The 19,562-nt window shown below is 42.3% G+C and overlaps 1 protein-coding gene and 1 pseudogene across 1 annotated transcript in view; both read left to right on the top strand.

Moving 5' to 3' along the window:
* Positions 1 to 19,562, top strand: part of LCA5L (lebercilin LCA5 like) — a 38,499-nt gene that overhangs the window by 13,947 nt on the left and 4,990 nt on the right. Inside the window, exons 4-6 of the mRNA XM_003419023.4 lie at positions 15,489 to 15,573; positions 17,392 to 17,495; positions 17,830 to 17,947. Coding sequence (XP_003419071.1) covers positions 15,489 to 15,573; positions 17,392 to 17,495; positions 17,830 to 17,947 — 307 coding nt within the window. The remainder of the gene's footprint in view (positions 1 to 15,488; positions 15,574 to 17,391; positions 17,496 to 17,829; positions 17,948 to 19,562) is intronic.
* LOC111753085 (ribosomal biogenesis factor-like) lies at positions 14,636 to 15,669 on the top strand (annotated as a pseudogene).

Genomic DNA, 19,562 nt, shown 5'->3' with positions numbered 1-19,562 from the left:
GGGGTTGGGGGGAGAATGTGGAACAGAAGTTCAAATTCTCAATGGAATCCAGACTTTTTAAACTTCAAACCTTAAACTAAAACTATCCACTGAAGTCTTGTTTGAACAACAACAACAAAAGCCTTCTTTTTATTAGTAAAGTATGTCTGCTGTGAGCATTGTGCTCTTTTCTAAAGAATTATCTATGTGAGATCAAATTGACAACAGCAACTCAGAAGGTTGGATGGGAATCTTAGGGGGCAGTGAGTTTAAGATAATGGCGGTGGAATAACATGGAAGAGGATAGTGAGAATGGTAATACAATTTAAAGAACATAACTAATGTGACAGAATTGTATGTGTAGAAACTGTTGAAATGGTGTATCTTTGGCTGTGTATACTTTCACCAAAATTTTTTTTAAATTTTAAATCCCATAGTCCTACAACTTAACATCAAAAAGACAAAACAACTCAGTCCAAATATGGCAAAAGACTTGGAACAGACAGTTCACCAAAGAGAATATTCAGATGGCCAACAAGTACATAAAAAGATGTCCAACATCATTCACCATTAAAATATTTAGGGAGTTGAAAATCAAAACCACAATGAGATACCGCCTCACTCCCATTAGAATGGCAATGATCAAAAAAAAAAAATAGAAAGCAAGTGTTGTCCAGGTTGTGGAGAAACAGCAACTCTCATCCATTGCTGGTGGGGATGTAAAATGGTGTAGCCACTGTGGAAAACAGTGTGGCTGTTCCTCAAAAAGTTGAACATAGAATTACCGTGTGCCCCAGCAATCCCAATCTTAGGTATATACCCAGAAGGAGTGAAGACAGGAATGCAAACAGAAACCTGTATACCAACATTCATTGCAGCACTTTTCACAGTGGCCAAAAGATAGAAACAACCGAGATGTCCATCAGCAGATGAATGGATAAACAAAATGTGGTATGTACATATGATGGAATATTATGCAACTGTAAAGAAAAATAAGTCCTGGTGCATGCCACGACAAGGATGAACCTTGAAAACATTACACTGAATGAAATAAATCAGTTGCAAAAGGACAAATACTGAATGATCTCACTTATATGAAACAGACAAATATAAACGGAATGTTGTTATTAATGGTTACCAGAGGTGGGAGGCAGGGGGAAAGGGAGAGATTTTTTTTGCCGGGACATTATGTTAAGGAGCTCTAGGGGTGCAGTGGGTAAGAACTCAGCTGCACCTGAAAGATCGGTGGTCTGAACGCACCAGCTGCTCTATGGGAGAGAAGATGTGGCAGTCTGCATCTGTAAAGATTACAGCCTTGGAAACTATGAGGCAGTTCTGCCCTGTTCTTTAGGGTCACAATGAGTCAGAATCAACTCAGAGAGTGGAGTGCTGCTCTAACAGATACCTAAAATGTGGATGCAGTTTTGAAACTGAATGGATAGAGGACCCAGAAGGAAGTGCGGAGAACTGTTAACACCAGAGAAGGCACAGATGGTGAGAAGCAGAAGCAGAGGACTGGCTGCAACAGAGGACCAGCAGCAGCGGAACCAGGAGACCAGTGCCAGACAGTGCTGGAGCTGACCCACAGAATGAGAGAGCTGAGTGTCTGTGTGCAGAAGGCTTCCTGGAGGAGTAGGGATGCCTCCAGACACTTATCGGTGGAGCTACAGAGCTTTGGAATACTTTCCCCAGCAGGGCAGATGTGGGCATGAGGCCCAAGGGCTGAGAGGCCAAGGAACCAGGAAGTAGAAACTGAAGAGACAAGGAACACAGGAAGCCAAGCTGCCTCAGTCTCAAAGGGTAGGCCATGACCTCTGGGGTTCCAAAAGGTGGAGCCATGGCCTCTGGTGTTTCTAAGGGTGGAGTCACTACTCAGATGGACAGGAGAACGGTGCACTTAAAGCCAGGGGAGCAGAGTTGCTGTCCCAGTGGGCCTGGAAGGTGGAGCTGAAGCTCAGGGCTGAGGGGCCTCCACTCAGAATCTGGAGAGCGTGGCCAATACCTAGAGTGTGGAGGGCAGCGCTATTGTGTAAATTGTCTCAGAGAACAGAAGATTATTTTCAAAGCCTTGAGAGCTAATGTAATATGTTCTGCTGACTTGCTTGGTGCCTGTTATCCCTTCTTCCCTCCAGTTTCTCCCATTTGTAATGGAAATGCATAGCTTGTGCCTGTTCTGCCATTGTACCCTTGGAAGCTCATAGCTTGTATTCTAGATTTCATAGATGAAGAGGAATTTTGGATTTTGGACTTGGAGTTAAGACTTTTGCTATGACATGATGGGGTGAATATGTTTTGCATGTTGCAAGGATGTGATTTTTGGGGGGCCAAAGAGTGGAATGTCATAGATTGAATTCTGTCCCCAAAAAATGTGTATATCAATTTGGCCATGATTCCCAGTATTGTGTGATTGTTTACCATTTTGTCATCTGTTGTGATTTTCCTATGTGTTGTAAATCCTACCTCTATGATGTTAATGAGGGGGGATGAGTGGCAATTGTGTTGATGAGGCAGGACTCAATCTATGGGATTGGATTGTGTCTTGAGCAGGTTTCTTTTGGGATATAAAAGAAAGAAGCAAGCAGAGAGACAGGGGGACCTTAAACTACCAAGAAATCAGTGTGGGGAGCAGAGCAGTCCTTTGGACCCGGGCTTCCTGCACGGAGAAGCTCCTAGTCCAGGGGAAGATTGATGAAAAGGACCTTTCTCCAGAGGCAACAGAGAGAGAGCCTTCCCCTGAGCTGACCCCCTGAATTTGGACTTTTAGCCTACTTCACTGTGAGGAAATAAATTTCTGTTTATTAAAGCCATCCACTTGTTGTTTTTCTGTTATACCAGCACTAGATGACTAAGACAGAATTTGGTAGACAGCAACGGGTTTACGGGCTGTACTTTTCCAAAATATTCTACCACTATGTTAATAGTGGTAGAATATTTTGGAAAAGGACAGCGATATTGGTGGCACAACATGAAAAATGTAACCAATGTCATTGAATTGTAAATGTGGATGTTGGTCGATGTTCTGGTGTGGATATTTTCACCACGATAAAAAAGAGTGAGAGATAATCAAAGACTCAACAACAACAAAAAATCCTATTGTCTTTCTTTTTAGTTGGAAGTAAAACTATGAACTTGTGATATATTTTATCAACTCAGTAGAAATGAAACCCCTAGCGTCCAGATTACGGCCTTCAAATTTTATATCCCACTAAAAAGAATCAGGGCCCCTTGAAATCCTAGGTCTGGAATATGTAAGATGAGCCTGGAACATACTGTCATGCAAAAGCAGGGAATCTATGAAGGACTCAGGATAATATCAAAGGAATCAGGAACCATCTAGAATAGGCCAGGGTGGGGGGCCAAGATGGCTGACTAGGTAGACGCTACCTCGGATCCCTCTTGCAACAAAGACTCGGAAAAACAAGTGAATCGATCACATACATGACAATCTACGAACCCTGACCATCAAACACAGATCTAAAGAGTTGACCTGAGTGACAGAGACTGAGAACAAACAACCATGGGGAAGCAGCGACTGCTTTCAGAGCCTGGAGCCTGCGTCCTAGTCAGAAAACCTTGGCGCCGGGCTTTGGACTGAGCGCAGGGGAGCTGAGCACGGCATCCTGTGATGGCACAAACACGGAGTGCAGCCCTGGCCCCCTGAACTGACATTGGGGGAAGCCCAGCCAGTGCACGCAGGCAGCGCAGCGACATGGCTGACAGGAGGAGAAGTCACTGGGAGGCAGCAACTGGTTTTGGAGCCAGGAGTGAGGCGTCCCAGCCAGGGAACCTTGGCGCTGCGCTTTGGACTGGGAGCGGAGGAACTAACCACAGCTTCTGAGACAGCGCAAGCACGGGATGCAGCCTGACTCTCGGGGGCAATCTCTACCCAGCCGGCACACACAGTCGACGCGCCCCTCGGGAATCTCAGATAAAACAGTCATCCCAAGCAAGATAAGAAACTTTGTCTGTGTTCCGGGGTGCTACTGTCTCCTATTTATCTGAACCCTCCCCTCCCCTTTCCCAGGCAGTTTCATTAACGTTGGAATTTCCTGACCCAGAGAGTGAACTGCTCTGTGGTTTTTCTTTCTTTCCTTTTCTTTTTTTTTTTGGTCTTTTCCTAACCCATTCTCCTGGCCTGAGAGAAGCAGCTACAAAAAACCTAGGGACCAAAAATCCTTCCCTAATTGGACTAAAAACACAGAGCCAGCTCCAGCCAAGAATATGTGATCCACAGTCTTGGGCTTTCATCCCTACAGGGAACAAGGTGGCTATTATAATGCAAAGGCATTTCTGATAGGGATCTGACTGCATTTGTTTTAGTGGATTTACTGGAAAGACAAGTTTCCCAGGTCTGATATCTCTGCGTATTCAACAGAGCCCTCACTGACCCGCAACAGGGAACTGAGGGCTGAAGCTCCCCTCAGACCACCTAGCCTCCTGCCTTAGGGGTCTAAGGAGGGTGACACCTACCAATCTGTAGAGGTACTTGCATTGGGGGCCTAAGGTACAGCTGCAGAGCCCACCCACCAAAGTGCTTTAGGAAGAGACATACCTACCTCACTGGCACTTGGGGGAAGCCTGTCAGCATCCTGCCCTCCCTGGAGTGTGAACCCCTGCTGCTACTAGAATCTGGTGTACACAACTATCACCACTACTTCTCTAGGTGGATAGGTGACAGTCTGCACCACACACTTGGTGACACAAAATCAGATTCTACTCAAGAATAGTGAATGGATTCTTAGGCTTATATATCTGGTAACAGCCCAAACCAGCTGGTAATAGGACATAAGTAAGTCAAGGGCTACAACAATCAAGACAGCTCAATCTAGTAGCCCATCTACGTATATTGAAAGAAAACAAAACAAGACTCAGTGAGCAAATATAGAATAAATCACTACAATATCTTAGAGATGGCTCGGAGACAGCAGTTAATATCAAACCACATAAAGAAGCAGACAATGATTGCTTCTACAACTCCCCAAATTAAAGAATCAAAATCTTTCCCAAATGAAGATACAATCCTGGAATTGCCAGATACAGAATATAAAAAACTAATTTACAGAATGCTTCAAGACATCAGGGATGACCTCAGAAATGAAATAAGGCAATCTACAGAAAAAAGCCAAGGACCACACTGATAAAGCAGTTGAAGAACTCAAAAAGATTATTCAAGAACATAGTGGAAAAATTAATAAGTTGCAAGAATCCATAGAGAGACAGCATTCAGAAATCCAAAATATTAACAATAAAATTATAAAATCAGACAATGCAATAGGAAGTCAGAGGAGCAGACTCGAGCAGTTGGAATGCAGAACGGGAAATCTGGAGGACCAGGGAATTGACACCAATATAGCTGAACAAAAATCAGATAAAAGAATTTGAAAAAATGAAGAAACCCTAAGAATCATGTGGGACTCTATCAAGAAGAATAACTTGCGTGTGATCGGAGTCCCAGAACAGGGAGGGATATCAGAAAACACAGAGAGAATAGTTGAAGATCTGTTGAGAGAAAACTTCCCTGACATCATGAAAGATGAAAGGATATCTATCCAAGATGCTCATCGAACCCCATTTAAGATTGATCCAAAAAGAAAATCACCAAGACATATTATCATCAAACTTACCAGAACCAAAGATAAAGAGAAAATTTTAAAAGCAGCCAGGGATAAAAGAAAGGTCTCCTACAAAGAAGAATCAGTAAGAATAAGTTCAGACTACTCGGCAGAGACCATGCGGGCAAGAAGGCAATGGGATGACATATATAGAGCACTGAAGGAGAAAAACTGCCAGCCAAGGATCATATATCCAGCAAAACTCTCTCTAAAATATGAAGGCGAAATTAAAACATTTACAGATAAACACAAGCTTAGAGAATTTGCAAAAACCAAACCAAAGCTACAAGAAATACTAAAGGAAATTGTTTGGTCAGAAAACCACTAATATCAGATAACAACACAACACAAGGTCACAGAACAGAACAACATCCTGATATCAACTCAGGGAAATCACAAAAACAAATTAAGATTAATTTTAGAATAGGCCAAAGATGGGGCAATTTGAGGATCATTATAGATAACTGCCTGGATTGAAGAATATCAAATATTTGTAAATCTAACCGTTCCTTATGATACTTCAAAAACAAAACCAAACAAAAAACCTCAGTGAGTAGTAACCTTTGGAGGATATACTAGGGAACCAGCACATTATTTTGAAAACTAGTAAGTAAAGGAAAAGGAACAAGCATTTATTCACCTTTCCTGTACGAACCACCCCTAAGAGTGAACAAATAGTTTGTGAGGGAGAAGCTCCTCCTTACAAAAGTATCCCAGTTAATAAATGAAGAAGGAATGATAGAAGTGGTACAAGCAGTTTTCAGTAGGCTGCAAACCTAAAGGCTGGCAGTTCGAATTCACCCAGAGACTCTGGAGAAGAAGGGCCTGGCTAACTCCGTCCATAAAGATTACAGCCATCTGTAACACGTGGGGTCACCATGAGTTGGGGGCCCAACTTGATGGCAGCTAACAGCAACAATGAATTAATGGCTGTTAGCATCACAAGAGATACCACCAGGCATTATGCACTTTCTGATGGATGTACGCAGCATCCATGCCAAAAAAAACTAACCTAAATCTGATTGAACATTTAGATCTAGTGACCAACTTAAAAGAAATATAGGGGGCAGAGGAACATGAAAAAAGATACCACCAGAATGTAGACAGCAACATCTTGTTGTTAGGTGCCGTCGAGTTGGTTCTGACTCATAGCGACCGTTAAGTACAACACAAAAAACACTGCCTGATCCTGTGCCATCCTCACAATCATTATGCTTGAGCCCATTGTTGCAGCCACTGTGTCAATCCATCTCATTCAGGGACTTCCACTTTTTCACTGACCCTATACCAAGCATGATGTCCTTTCTCCAGGGACTGGTCCCTCTTGATAATGTGTCCCAGGTATGTGAGATGAAGTCTCACCATCCTCACTTCTAAGGAGTATTCTGGCTGTACTTCTTCCAAGACAGATTAGTTCTTCTGGCAATTTTTGGTATATTCAGTATTCTTCACCGATGCCAATATTCAATATTCTTCACAACATCTAGACTGTGGGAAACTACAGGGCAAACAACCTTTATTCAACAAATGGCAACAAGAAAAAAATTAAAGTAATGGGGGTCAGGAACCTGTAGGTTAAAAGAGACTTGTCCTTGTAAAGTCACTGGACCAACACTCCAATTTAATATTTAAACAAGTTAAATTTATTGAAGGAATGAACCACAGGAGAGCATGTGTTGAGCTTGGCTGTAATAGTATGCTCTGCCTTACGGGCAAAACAAGGAAATATTTACCAAGTAAAGTGAGTACAGTAAACAACTTCGCATCAAAGCAGTGGCAGGAAAGGAGGTGAGATTTACAAGGCTGGCAATTAACTGTGAGACTTTCTTTACATCAGTTTCTAGTCTAATACACATCTCTCATAATTGATGCATTTTAACTAAGGCAGTATTTCTCAAATGAGAAGTATAAACAATTTCGACATGAAAGTTTAGTGATAATGGAAGTTAGTGACATATTTGCAGCTGGGCCAACTTAATTGGAATCTTTGGATACAGAACTGACCATTAGTTAGGAAAGTGTACGTAAACTTTGCTTGTTTTAAAAAAAACCAAACCTGCAGCTTTTTTAGCTGAGAGAAAAGAGGTAATGCCTAGGCACTTGCCGGGGAACTTCTTAATAGTTAAAACAACATGTTTATCTATAGGCTCTAAAGTATTTTAACAACTCAGTGAAGCTTTTTCTAAGGACAGTTGTGGGAACACTCGTAACATAACAAGCGCAGCTGAGCTTTGTTTTTCAAATGGCAAACTTTAACAGAAGCCTAACCGTATTTTTTTTTTTTAACCGTTAGTCAGAATGGACTCCACAGCGATGGGTTTGGTTTGTTTTTTGTTTGTGTGTTTGTTTTAATGGTTATCAGAAGTGTAGACGTAAAACCTTCAGTTTAGTTTCTGAATGGAGTGCTTGATTTTCCATTAGACCTACTGGCACCTCAAAATTTAAAAGTTCCTCGCACAGACTTAAGAGACATTAATCACAATGTTTTCACTCTTGTTTGGATTCTGATTCAAACAAACTTAAAAAAAATCATAAGACAATTGGTAAAATGTGAAACAAACTACGTGTTTGATGATATTAAAGGATTATTATTGATTTTTTTTGGTGAGTGGGATGATGGTATTATGGTTAGATTTTAAAGGGGTTACCCTTGTCTACCACAATTACATACTGAAGTATTTACAGATTAAATTATATGATGTCTAGGATTTGCTTCATAATAATCCAGGGGCACGAGTAGGATCAGAGAGGGGGCATGTGTCTTTCATTACTGAAGTGGGTTCATGGAAGCTTACTGTATTTTTTCTCTCTACTTATGTATATTTTTCAAATTTCCATAATAAGAACTTTTAAAGGGAAAAAAGTAAGAATTATTACATATCTTATGCATAAAAAAGTAGAAATAGATCAAGAAGGTGGGCCGAATGCATGCTTTTCCTCCCGTCTGCCAAAATCCCATGGAAATGACAGTATATTCTTAAGTGACTCCATAACTCAAGAAAGAATGCCATAGTTGTACTAGAACGACCAAAGAATTCCTGGAAGATAAAAAGTAGTGTGTGTTTTTTGTTTGTTTTCTTTTCTTTTTTGGGGGGATGGGGGAGGTTGGCAGAGAAAGCAGAACAACCACAACCTAAAATATACACAGGAAAAAGGCAGAAGTAACAGCAACAGAGAGGGAAACTCCACGCTCACAATCAGCAGGTGTGAACAGGAGCAGAGCCTTGGGGCAGCCACCTGTGTGTTTGGTTGAAGCAAGGCCCTTGAAAGTGACAGCAGGTCAGTCAACTGGAGAGCTTCGAAAACTCCATTGCCATACAGGTTTAATATCCAGAATATATAAAGAACTGCTACAGCTTAGTAACAAAAAGACAAAAACCCAATCAATAAATGGGCAAAGGCTGTGAATGGACATTTCACCAAGGAAGAAGTACAAATGGTGAACATCATTAGTCAACAGGGAGATACAAATCAAAACCACAAGGAGACACTACTACACACCCACTAGGATGGCTAAGATTTAAAAAAATGAAAACATCAAATGTTGGTAAGGATGTGGAGGAATTGGAGCCCTCTTCCATTGCTGGAGGGAAAATGCAGAACAGTACAACCGCTGTAGAAAATGGTTTGGCAGGTCCTCAAAAGGTTAAACATAGAACTATCATAACCAAAAAAAAAAAACAAACCCGTTGTCGTCAATTCCAACTCACAGTAGCAACCCTATAGGACAGAGCAGAATTGCCCCATAGGGTTTCCAAGGAGCAGCTGGTGGATTTGAACTGCCAGCCTTTTGGTTAGCAGCCAAACTCTTAACCACTGTGCTACCAGGGCTCCAGAACTACCACATGACCCAGAAATTCCACTCCTAGGTATATTGCCAAGAGATTTGAAAGCAGCAACACAGACACACGTAAACCAGTGCTCACCACACTGTTCACAGTTGCCAAAAGGTGGAAGCAACCTAAATGTCCATCAACAGATGAATGGATAAACAAAATGTGCTATATACACATACAATGGAATATTACTCAGACATAAAGAGAAATGAAGTCCTGATACATGCTACGACATGGGTGAACCTTGAAAACATTTTGCTGAGTGAAATGTCAAACACACTTATGATCCCACATCCCTGAAATATCTAGAATAGGCAAATGCATGGAGACGAAAGTGTGTTAGTGGTTACCACGGCGGGAGGGAGGAGGAAAGGGGGATTTGCTGTTTAGGAAGCATTCAGTTTCTGTTTATGACGATGGGAAATTTGGCAGTGGATATTGGTGATGGTTGCACAACGTGATTAATGTAAGCAAAGTCACTAAATTGTACATGTGAAAAAATTTTAATTGGAAAATGTCATGTTATATATATATTTTTTTCACAACAATAAATAAACACCATTGCCCAGGCTACACCCACACCTTTGAAATCAGTATCTCCCGGGTGGTACCAGTATATTTTAAAGCGGTACCCCTGAGGTCACAAGAGGGAGGTACCTAAACCACGTTCACCAGCAGGTAAGTATGCGTTCTGATTTGGGCCGAGAAAGACTGCTTACTCTGACCTTCAGTTGTTGGCAATTATAGACTGTCTAACTTCTTTCCCTCCAGAATCCCTCAATGAAATATCAGTAAAGGAATGAAAAAGAAAATAGACACCTAATAGCAAAAAGAACTGGGGGCAAACCATCAGCAAACAGTATTTTGGGAGATTTATTGAGACAGAAAGTGGGTGGGAACATTTATATGGGTGACACAAAGTGAAGCGACAGCAGAAAATGCTTGGAGGGGTGTTTGTCTAGTAGTAGGCAGGTATGAAGGGCAGGAGTGAGAAGAGTGAGGACCTGGGATGAACTGAAAGCCTGCCTGTAGAGCAAGGCATCAGTCTCATCTGTCCCACTTTTCTCCTCAGCCCTATACACATTGGGGAGCCCAGCATTTACAACTAGGCCAAAAGTCAGTAGTTCCTCCCCCAGGAGAGCGAATGAATTGCTTGAGAACAAATGGGACTACAAGTGCATGTGCCGGCACTCCAGAGGAAAATCCTCCTGATTCTGGAGGCACTCAGTCAAAGGACTCACAGGAAAATGAAGCCTGCAGGTCAACACAACCCACTGATTTACCCAGAGCCAGCCTGCCTCCCACTCAGGAAGGAGCCTACCAAAGAACTGAACTCCCACACCAAACAGCAGGTGAAGTCATTAATCCAGTCCCTCGTTCTTAAATATGCTTAGGCAGCCAGATGTGTGAAGAAAAGCAGCAGCCTGAAAGAACAAAAGAATAACCAGCAGAAGAGCTGACCCAAGTTTAATATCATAATCTGAGATACTGTATCCATAAAGGAAACCCTGGTGGCGTAGTGGTTAAGTGCTACGGCTACTAACCAAGAGGTCAACAGTTCGAATCCATCAGGCGCTCCTTGGAAACTCTATGGGGCAGTTCTACTCTGTCCTATAGGGTCGCTATGAGCCGGAATCAACTCTATGGCAGTGGGTTTTGGTTTTTTGGTATCCATAAAAGAACAGGATATTATGAAAACAGGGACAGAAAACAAAATAAGATTGCCATACAAAATTCAATAGAAGAGCTAGAAGATAAAGGAAATGTAGGGATATTAAGGAAAACTCCCCCCAAAAAACCCATTGCCGTCGAGTCAATTCCTACTCGTAGCAACCCTGTAAGACGGAGTAGAACTGCCCCCATAGGATTTCCAAGCAGCAGCTGGTGGAGTCAAACTGCCAACCTTTCAGATAGCAGCCAAGCTCTTAACCACTTTGCCACCAGGGCTCCAAAACAACAAAGGTAAAAAAAATCCTCCTTCTCCCAGTGCTGTCGTACGTGAAGAAAAAACACACAGAGAATATATTACACAAAATAATTTTAGACAATCCATTGTGTCATTTTCCATAGCTCAGTCATGAAACCCATGGCCTATTGCCTATAGTTTCTTCCTGCACTCCACATTCCACTCACTAGCCCTGCTTTACCTGGAAGAATGAGGCTGCCTCGTATGCTTCACTTCTGTGGTCATCCCTAGTACTGATCCAAGGGGAAGAGGAATACAAGCTTTATAAAGATACTTTGGAAGCTGACTGTTACTATGGTTGCATAATAAATCACCCTGAAACTTTTAGTGGCTTCAAATATGGGATTTATTTCATTCACAGATCTACAATGTGGACAGTGCTCACTTATCTCTTTTCCGCTTGGTGTCAGTTGAGATGGCTTGAAGGCTGGGGGCTGGAATTACCTAAGGCTCACTCACTCTTATGCCTGCAGTTGGTGCCAGCTGTCAGCTGAAACCTTAGCTGGGTTGTTGGCTGGACCACCTACACAAGGCCTCTCTATGTGACCTGGACCTCCTCGTAACATGGTGGCTGGGTCCAAGGGCGAGTCTCAAGAAAGAAAGAGCTAGGCCAAAACCACATTGCCTTCTATGACCTAGCCGTAGCACTCATGCAGTATCACTTTTGCCTCATTCCATTCGTCAAGACAGTTGAAGGAAGGAGGAGCAGTAGATTGCACTTGATGGGGAGTGGCAAGGTCCTGGAAGAGCACAGAGACATTGCTGTGGCAATTTTTGGGAAGCACAATCTGCCACACTAAAATAAGTCATTATTGCTTGAGCTTGGGAGAATAATGTCCCAAAGATTAAAATTTCTATTTCTGCACCTTGGAACTCATTTTCACACTCACCCAGTACCACATCTAGGCCCTGCTCTATAGAATGGGCTAAAGAAAGGGGACAGATGTCAGCCTCCTACAGCTCCCAAATGAGCTTACATCCAGGCTAAAATCTCACCCCTGCCAAAAGGGCGGTGTGTATTAAGACACAATTTCCTATCTAATTTTTGGAAGCCATCTGTGCTGACCTTTACAAAGTTCCACACCGATGACCCAGGTTCTCGTTTATCTCTGAGTTAATACCTCTGCGAGTTTCTGAATAGTCTTCTGTGAGTATTCCACGGCATGCCATTGAGCATGCCCAGTTATAAATCTTCTTTCTTACAGTTTCTCTTGATTAACTGATTGGCCTCAACCACAAAGTATCCTAGATTGTGTTCTAAACCTGTTTTTGTATTTTGGTCCAGCGTTGTCATGGGTGCCTAGACTCAAACCTTTGCTCTAAACCTGTAGGACTCTCTTTCGTGCTGCTTGATTTGACTCTGGTCAGCAGTTCTCAATGTGCCTCCTTTCTGTTCTGTGCTGCTGAAGTACATACTGACCCTGTGAAGGTCCAAATCAAATCAAAAGATATCACTGACTTTTCCAGATAACCAAAACTTATCCATCTAACCATCAAAATCTTTGACTTAACCAGTGTGGGTGGAATTTTTTTCTAAAATGTACTATACAGTATCCTTCTTCTTAAACATAATATCCAGAATATACTTGACCAATTTTTCATAGTAATAAAGTCTCACTGTTACTGTACTTTCTAGCTAAGTGGTGTTATCACATTAAGAAATAAAAGGAGAGACATACTGTAACATTTTGCTTATAGAAACCTAAATTCTAGAAAAGATTGATAGTCTCATGTTTTATCCATTTATGTATCTCTGATAATAAGCCAAGTTTATGATTAAAAGGAGTACAAAAACTGCAATTCGAATGTGCAAAAATATATAATGTTCTTTATTTTCTCTGACTGAACTTAGAATCCCTTATGAACCCCACTTCACAGCCTGGGGCTGGGGTGGGGATGGGCAAGGAGAAATTGATGCAAGCTTGTCTCAGTCTCTTCTAGTTAAAAACAGTCTTCTTTTAGGTTGTCTCTTAGACCTTCAGAGTTTTTTACTTACACCCATCTCTTAGTGGAGATAGCATCTGGGAATAAGGGAAAACGCACATGTCCTACTGGGGATGGGAGAAACAGATCTCTGGCTCCTCCCTAGATCTCATTCTACTGAGGAGTGACTGGTCTTACCTAGCCGGGTTCCCAGGAAGCTATCTGGTGCATACTGAACACGGCTGGTGAAGCTCATGGTCTCTTCTCAGGATGGTCAAATCTTGGTGGTCCCACCTTGCTGACTGTTGGTGCAAATGCTCCGAGATCTTAGTTACATCCTTCATGTAATACCTGGCTAGATTGCCTATTCCAAAGCCTCTGCTCTGGGATTACCTGGATCCATAACCCTGAGGACTCCAGAGCAGGTTCCCTGGCTCTCCACTCAGTTCCCCTCGGTTCACCCCTTCATTGCAGGGGCCAGGGAAGCCACTGTCTTTGGCCCTTTGCCTAGACATTGCTTTTAATTCTTTCTAATTTACAACTTGGTGATACCATGTTGCTCTAAGTCCATGCTGAATATGGAGGCCTTTTTAAGGGGCTTGAAGTTTCCTGGGCCATCCCAAGACCTCCTGCCTGAGACTTCTCCAAACTGCAGAGATGTTTCTTCACCCCTGAGTATCCCCTGGCTTACAGTTTTGACCCTAAGAAGGCATAGGGAGACTAGAACCCTATCTGTATCTCTCTCTCTCTTTTTCTTTCTGTCTCTGTCCCTCTCACTCTCACATCCCTGGGCTTTCCTCTCTAATCTTTGATGGAAGACTCCCTTAACTCATACATGCCCACCTTTCGGCTATGACTTTTACTAAAGCGCAATGGTCTTAAGTCCAACAGATTTGCCTCTTGATGTTTGTGTTAAGAAGGATCATTTAAATTTAATAAAACCTTTTTTTTTTTCCTCAACAAGCCTGGATTTCAAAATTTTTGTTTTGCCAAAACTCAGAAGTCAACACTGAGATTTAAAGCTGACCAATGGCCTCCTTGTTCTAGGCTTTACCCAGCCTGTGCTCCTTACAAAGATGGAGCCCTATCTAATAGGAGTTTCTGCAGCGATGGCAATGTTCTGTCTGTGCTGTCCGATACTGTGGTGACAAGTCACGTATAGTTATTGAGCACTCAAAATACGGGTAGTGTGACTGAGGACTACACTTTCTATTGTATTCAACTTTAATTTAAATACCAACATGCGGCTAGTGGCTATTATATTGGATGTGCACAGGAGCAATACCCTTTGGGGCACAGAAAAAGAATACAGTGGAAGAAGTTGGCATGCAAGGCTTTTCAAACAAATGGTCCCCATTATAATAGTTGGTCACTTTTTAAAAAGCACTGGACCCTGTGCTTGCAAGTGGAAATACTGGTGGCGTAGTGGTTAAGTGCTATGGCTGCTAACCAAGAGGTCGGCAGTTCAAACCCACCAGGTGCTCCTTGGAAACTCTCTGGGGCAGTTCTACTCTGTCCCATAGGGTCGCTGTGAGTCGGAATCGACTCCACGGCACTGGGTGTGGTTTGGTTTTGGTGCTTGCAAGTGGTGTCACCTGGGGTTTGAGCAGTTGTACGCAGGTATGGGAGACGATGGCCAAGAATGCACCAAGAGGGCAGAAGTCCAGGAGTGCATTTCACATAGCCAGCCAAAGAACACTAAGTCTAAAAACAAAGGAAAACCAGTTGCCGCAAATCTTAAGGCAAACACTGTGAATGATGAAAAAATTCAGAGTAAAGCTTTTGTAGATATACGAAAGGAACTTGCACACTTCTCGAAAGGCCTTCGCTTAAACCTCAGCAGAAACAACTGATTCCTCAGCAACAGCATGAAAACGAACCAGTTACTGTTGACAAGGCTACAAGATTAACGGCTCAGTTGTAACAGTGGTGATACCTCAAATTGCCCCCACCCAAAAAAAAGATCAATAAATTTAATGTTTTGTACACAAAAAAAAAAAAGTACTTTGTGATATCTGGAATGCTATATAATGACATGGCCTATTTCTGTTTCTGCTAGAATCTATAAATTTTATTCAAAGAATACCAAGCTCACTAAGTTGTTTTTTTAAAAGAAATCAAGGTTGATGAAAACAAGTATTTATAGAAAATTTGGTATGTGGTTCTTTTTAGGAGAAGGATCGAGAGCTTGAAATTAAAAACATCTATACTAATCGAATACTTAAAAATTTACATGACAAAGATGATTACCCAAAAGGTATGTTTTAATTATTTTTCCTCCAAATCTATTCTTAAATATCTATAGTCATGTTTTCCTAATTTATGTAGTCAAAATAATGGATAAAGAATCCTTTTATTGGTCATTTTTGTGATTCTAGAAGAATAATGAAACTATGATATGGTTGAAATAACTCAAAAATACAAGTGTTTTCCTGTCTTCCCTTTCTGTTCAGTCACTTGTGTCCTTACTCCAGGTGGACCGAGAGGATAATTTTAGCCTGAAGCAAAATGTCCACCCAGAGTTAAACGTTCTAAGTGTACCTGTTATCCAGTGTGAGGGTTTTTAAAATCAACTTCATGAGATATAATTTACCTAAATAAAATTCATCCATTTGAAGTGTAGACTTCATTAGGTTTATGCCAAATGCATATACCCATGTAACCACCGCCCAATCAAGATGTAAGACACTTCCATCTCCCAGGAGGCTCCTTCGCATCCCTCTGCACCCAGTAGCCCCCCATCCCTGGCCCAGGGCAAACACTGATTTCCCATCTGTCACAAGAGCTTAGGTTCGCCTGTCCTAGGATTTTATATTAGTGGAGTCATGCAGTCTTTGTGTCTGGCTTTTTTTGTGTAGCATGTTTTTGAGATTCATGCATGTTGTGGTATTTTTTTTCCTTCAAGGCACTACATACTCCTTTCCCCACCCCCCGAATCTCCCAGCATAAGGTTCTGCTCAAAAGAGGCACAATGAAAACACTGGCCTCTATTTTGAAAGAACTACCATATTTACTTTTAAAGGCAGCAACCTCACAGTTCTTGCCTTCTTAGTCATCTAGTGCTGCTGTAACAGAAATACCACAAGTAGATGGCTTTACAAAGAGAAATTGATTTCCTCGCAGTAAAGTAGGCCAAAAGTACGAATCCAGGGGAAGGCTTTCCCTCTCTGTTGGCTCTGGAGAAAGGTCCTTCTCATCAATCTTCCCCTGGACTAGGAGCTTCTCTGTGCAGGGACCCTGGGTTCAATGGATGCCTCTGCCCCCAGCGCTACTTTCTTGGTGGTCCCCGTCCCTCTGCTTGCTTCTCTCTTTTACATCTCAAAAGATTGCCTCAAGCCGCAATTCAGTCTTATAGATTGAGTCCTGCCTCACTAACACAACTGTGGCCCATCCTCCCTTATTAACATCATAGAGGCAGGATTTACAACAAATAAGAAAATCACACAATATCGGGAATCATGGCCCAGCCAAACTGATACATTTTTGGGGGGACATAATTCAATCCATGACACTTGCCTTCTTTTCTTTCCAAAAAAGAAAACCAAACCCGTTGCCGTCAAGTTGATTCCAACTCATAGCTATAATCCAGAGTAACCGTCACCAGAGAAGATGATAAAACCAACCATGGGTGTTTTAAATGGGAGAATATGTCAAGGGAAGTGAAGTCTAGATTAATGGTCATACACTTGAGCATGGATGGTCTAACTACTGCTAATCAAGAGGGCTCTCGGGTCATCATTGTGGCTTGGCCTTTCACAATTGCTTGTCTCAGTGTCGAATGCCATCTGCAAGCAGACACTGAATACCTTCAGCAGCAGTGCTGTGAACCGAACGCTTACTTTTTTGTACTGTAACAGTGTGACAGTCATCACCTTTGTGGCCCAAAATAACACAAAGCAAGGCAGATGGTAGGGAAAAAAGGGAACTGGCAAATGTTATTGTGAAAATTTTTAGGAAACATCTGGTATACTTTATTATTAAATTACATACTTCAGTGTTATTTTATGTTTAAAATGAGTATTGCTTCCAATTGTGTAATAATAGGTTTCTTACATATAATCTACCTGTTTTGTAGTTTCTTCAACGAAATCAGTACAAGCAGACAGGAAAAGTTTTTCATTTATGAGTATGAAACACCAGGAAACCCAAAAATCAGATGTTCCACGTTTGACAACTAAGGTACAGCAAATTTGAAATCTTGCAGTGTCTAATTAAACATGTCTTAAAAACCCTGGTGGCGTAGTGGTTAAGGGCTACGGCTGCTAACCAAAAGGTCACCAGTTTGAATCCACCAGGTGCTCCTTGGAAACTCTATGGGACAGTTGTACTCTGTCCTATAGGGTCGCTATGAGTCAGCATTGACTCGACAGCAGTGGGTTTGGTTTTGGGTTTATAAAAATAAAGTAGGCAATACTCACTTGTTCTGTACAAAAAGTATTTGTATTCATTAGAATAAAGCACAATTTCAAATTATCTGAACCCAAGAAATGTGTTTTTGCTGCTTTTCTAATAGAGTAAAAAGACAACAGGAAACATTGCTCATAAAGAAAAATCAACTGAAATAAACAGTGAAATCCCTCACTATATCACTAAACTACCAAACCAAGAGGATTCTAAGAGAAAACATGGAGGTAATTTTAACTTTTAAAAGTCTTTTATTTTTTTTTTTTAATTGTGAATTACTATATAATCTCGAAGTGTTACTGGGTGAAAACCCCAGGTTTTGCTCGGCATGACTTGTTACAGCCAATAAACAAGAGGCCGAAGTGGGAGATCAGAAAGACGCCTTTATCTCATCGTACAAAGAAAAGAGCAATCAGGGCTGCTGCCTCCAAGGCTGCTCCCAGGGAGCTTGGGGAGGTGGACTTTTACAGAGAGCAGACAAGGAAATGCAAATTCATCATGAATATTCAGGTTTGACGTTCACGCAGGCGCTCAGAGCTTGGGGGTGAGTGCATTTTCTTTAGACAAGGGTTCGATCCCCCAGGATGGAGGAAGGGATGAATTTTTCTTCATTAGGATGTTCGTCTCCACCCAGAGGCGGGTTGAGGCCATCTATGGCCTGTTCTGTGGTTATCTTGTCAAGGACAATTTCAGAAGGGCAGCTTATTTTGCTGGATGTAGGAGGATAAGTCAGAGCAGGTGTCTCTCAGAAAGATTGGGCTCTGAGGCTGCCTGCCTCAAAAACATGTGAAACGCATATAAATAATTAAAATAAAATGAGCACATTAGTGTTCCCTAGACATCTGGGGGTCCTTGTCCCCTCCCTCCAGGAACCTCCACGACCCTGACTTCCATGCCAGTCACTGCCTTGCATTTCCTCACAGCTCCCCAGTCTTACATGCATCTTTCAAGAAAGTATTGAGTTTTGAAAAATCGGGTAGCAAACAGAAATCCAGCTGTGTAAAGGGCAACATTACCACAATTAGACAGGGACTTCCAGGAAAAGTTAAGCTGATCAGAGACTCTGATCTCAGCATCCTGGAAGCTGGGAAATCTGCTAGAACTCAGTCAGGGCATCTGGCAGGGCTGCTCGCGAAGCCCCCGCGAGATGGGGCCAGGGGGAATGCGCTGCTCAGGTTTTCCTGTTTTTAAGGTCACTAGCTGACTTCCAGCAACCCTAGTGACATAGTGGCTAAGAGCTATGGCTGCTAACCAAAAGGTCAGGAGTTCGAATCCCCCAGATGCTCACTGGAAGCTCTATGGGGCACTTCTACTTGATCTCCTGTAGAGTCACTGTAAGTTGGAATCAACTTGACGGCAACGAGTTTAGTTTAGTTTAAACTTCCTTCCAGTTCTCAGGTCAAAGCAGAAAGCTGCTGTGGGTGAAATGAGGGTCTTCAGCTGACACAGGCTGCAGGGTACAAGAGTGCCACATCTTCGTCAGCCCCTGGTGGGGACAGCCAGGGCCTGGCGCACCCTGCCCTGGGTGTTACACCCCTCCAAGGCATAACAAAGCGGGGGTCGTGGGGGTGCCCACCCTTCACCTCTCAGCATCCTCCACCTCTGGGGCACAGCTGTCATCTGCCATCTCTCTTCACCATTTTCCTCTCGCCTCACTTCTCCACTGGATCTGGTCTCCTAAACGGAGTCTTTCTCTTTCTTGGAAAAATGTTTTAAAGAGCACAGCCTCCAGTAACTTCTTGAGAACAGGAGCATGTCAGGTAAATTCGCGGAACTTCATGTCTGCAAATGCCATTATTTGGCCCCTACACTTGATTAAGAAGTGTATGACCGTTAATAATT

Source organism: Loxodonta africana, chromosome 2 (assembly GCF_030014295.1).
Source record: "Loxodonta africana isolate mLoxAfr1 chromosome 2, mLoxAfr1.hap2, whole genome shotgun sequence".
Taxonomy (NCBI): domain Eukaryota; kingdom Metazoa; phylum Chordata; class Mammalia; order Proboscidea; family Elephantidae; genus Loxodonta; species Loxodonta africana.
This window is presented reverse-complemented; position numbering and strand designations above follow the sequence as displayed.